Source organism: Apis dorsata, unplaced genomic scaffold, assembly GCF_000469605.1.
Source record: "Apis dorsata unplaced genomic scaffold, Apis dorsata 1.3 scaffold_52, whole genome shotgun sequence".
In the NCBI taxonomy this organism is placed as follows: domain Eukaryota; kingdom Metazoa; phylum Arthropoda; class Insecta; order Hymenoptera; family Apidae; genus Apis; species Apis dorsata.
In genome coordinates this window covers 3,360,408-3,363,312 of record NW_006263353.1, presented here as the reverse complement: position 1 = coordinate 3,363,312, position 2,905 = coordinate 3,360,408, and the positions used below count along the sequence as shown (strand labels likewise).

Here is a 2,905-nt window from a genome sequence, read left to right as displayed (position 1 = left end):
CCTTAAAAGGAATAATCCATAAAGGTGGATGAATGGGTCTCGACAAAACGATNATATATATATATACACCTTCATCCAAAGATCAAATTTCTTCACAGACGAAAGGTCAACCGCAACTCGACATTTCTCCCTTCCATCTCACATCCATTCTCGAGAAAACTCGGCAGCAAATATTTCTTTTTAAAAAAAATACTTTTCAAAAAAGTTTAAATCGTATTACAACGCGTACACAAAATTTCGCTGCAGGAACAGAGACCTTTTTTCCTCTCCATTATTAGAATCATCGAACCTCGATCTCTCGTATAATTAATAATGGCCGATTTTCGAAGGCCTTCAAAAATTCAACCCCGTTAAAAAGTTTCCCAACAAGCGGAGTGTACGCGAGGCTTAATTAAACCGTGCGCGCGCGCGCAAGTGACGTAACTGCTTTCAATTAGCAGCAAACAACGTGATCAATGGGAACGATAAACCTTGGGCCTCCTGTCGGCGAAAATTCGCGTTTCGAGTTGGAAGTTCGATTGGATCCTGACAATGGTTGCCGAATTGTGCCGTCACAACGGGGGAGAGGGGGGAAGGGGGGAAACGTTTCAGGGAAGGGAAACAGAAATGGAAGAAAGAAATTGGGAATGGGGGGAGGAGTCAAAGTCGACGACCAAAAGTGTCGGGCGTAGAATTGCAATCTCGCGGGAGGGGGCGTTTCGTGGAGGCAGATATAAGCGGGTTTCGAGGAGGATCGAGGATCGAGGTGTGAGTTTCGCCGATGCATAAAAGCCGGCTGGGCAGGCGATTGTGCGGCTGTCATCGCGGCAGGACGCGAGAAAATTCTATCCGTGTTGCGGATAGAATTTCTCCTTTTCACGCTGTCTGAAGTTTTTCACGTGGCTTTGGCCGATGGTGAAAATGATGAAACGCGGTTTCGTTTCGAATTCGTTTCTTAACATTGATAACAATCTCAAAGAAAGTTTATGAATCAATTTTTGTGCATATATTATTTCCTCGAAATGTTCTACAAATTTCCATGAATATATTTCGCGATCTATCGCAGATTTTTGATTTACGAAAAAATCAATCAAATCGTGCAAATTGTTCTTCTATGGAATTATTTTGAGAAATAAATATCTTGCTCGTCTTTTTAACTATCTTATTTTCGAGATGTTTCGCTCGTTGGAAAAAGAAAGGAATTAAGGACGCGACGGAAATTCGTCTACGTTAATTTAGCGCTCGAGACGCGAGTAGATGGCGTAACAGATAGCTGTAAAAGACGATAACAAGGAGAGGAGCTCGACATCGAAAGGTAGGTAGAATTTCAAGATGGTTCACAATGCAACCCGTTAACCGTGCGCGATCGCGTAAAAGGGACTCGAGTTGATCCGATAAATCTGAATTTCTCCCTATCCTCTCCCATCGTTTCTGCCGATCTAACAATGAATCCATCCGTTGGAAGTAATCAAGTGCACGAGTGGAGTGGATTCATCGGCGATAAATGGACGGTTTACACGGTCAAGTAACCACGATCCATCGGGTTATCATCGAGATAAATAAATTACCGATAAACTTATTCCTCGAAACGAGATATAATTTCTTTCTACTTTTTTTTCTTTTCTCTCTCTCTCTCTCTCTTTTTCTCTCTTTTCCCTCGAGCGTTACTCTCCTCGTTACGACCGATTTAATCCCTCGTCTGGAAGACGAAACACGACCTCGTAATCTGTCATCTGCAACGACCATCTACTCCACCTAACAACCAGTTTCGAGGAAATAATTAACTCTTGTATTACCCGCCCCTGTTCGCTCAAATACGACCGAGTAAATTGTGTTTTAAACATTAACCACTCCTGGGAACTCTGACTCGAGCAGCTGCATCTCGTCCAAGATAAGATCGCCGCCCATTTTACCGTACCGCAATTGATAACAGACAAATTTATATCGAGATATTCGCGATTGTTCATTGCTAGGCCACGATGTCTACTTCTTTTATAACATGCTATCGTTAGCGTCGTTTTTCCAAGTAGAATCGTATTGGTTGTAGATCTGGTTTGCGAAATATCATTAATAATATAATTAATATAATTAAAAAGTTAGTCTATCTTCTTTACATAATTACGAAATAATCGATTCCCTTTTGCAAAAAGTAGCAAAAGTGATACATACATAATAATCGCTTTCGTATTATCGGGATCGGGTACGAAATATTCGTAAATATTTTCAATCTCAAAGAAGATCTCTTACCTTACACTTGGGATACTCTTCAGCCGGCGTGGGTCTCTTCCATCCGAGGAGGGGAGGGATGCAAACGAGGGCGGACAGGAGCCACACAAGCGCGATCATGAGTGCCGCTCTTGCGGGAGTTCTCTTCTTCAGATAATCCACCGCCTGCGTGATGCTCCAGTACCTGTCCAAGCTTATCAGACACAAGTTCATGATGCTCGCCGTGCACAGCAACACGTCCATGGCCGAGTAAATGTCGCACCACCAGTACCCGAAGATCCAATATCCCATGATCTCGTTTGCCAACGAGAAAGGCATGATCACCAGGCCTAGGAAGAAATCGGCCACCGCCAGACTAGCTATGAACCAATTCTGTATGTTCTTGAGCGCCTTCTCGGTCGCGATCGCGATTATCACAAGCATGTTTCCGACCACGATCACGATCATCAACAGCGTGACAAGGACGGACGCCAGAACTATTTGAAGGATCGTGTACCCGGACGGGTACAGGCTCTCCCCGAGCACCACGTACGTCTCGTTGCACAGGCTACCGTTGCACGGGAACAATAGACTCTCGTTGAAAGAGTCGTTGAACGATCCATCCAGGTCCTCCATTATGCCGTTCAACCCGAACAGCACTTCCAACTCCCTTAATCCTTCCACGTCTTCCGTGCTCGTGCTCGTGCTCGTGCCACCGACC

At 44.3% G+C, this 2,905-nt stretch overlaps 1 protein-coding gene across 1 annotated transcript in view; it reads right to left on the bottom strand.

Annotated features, from left to right (window-relative positions):
- LOC102681226 (probable G-protein coupled receptor No18) overlaps positions 1 to 2,899 on the bottom strand; it is a 113,869-nt gene extending 110,970 nt beyond the window's left edge. The window contains exon 1 of the mRNA XM_006609361.2: positions 2,227 to 2,899. Within this exon, the coding sequence (XP_006609424.1) occupies positions 2,227 to 2,820 (594 nt within the window). The 5' untranslated portion in view covers positions 2,821 to 2,899. The remainder of the gene's footprint in view (positions 1 to 2,226) is intronic.
- Between the last annotated feature and the right edge of the window lie 6 nt (positions 2,900 to 2,905).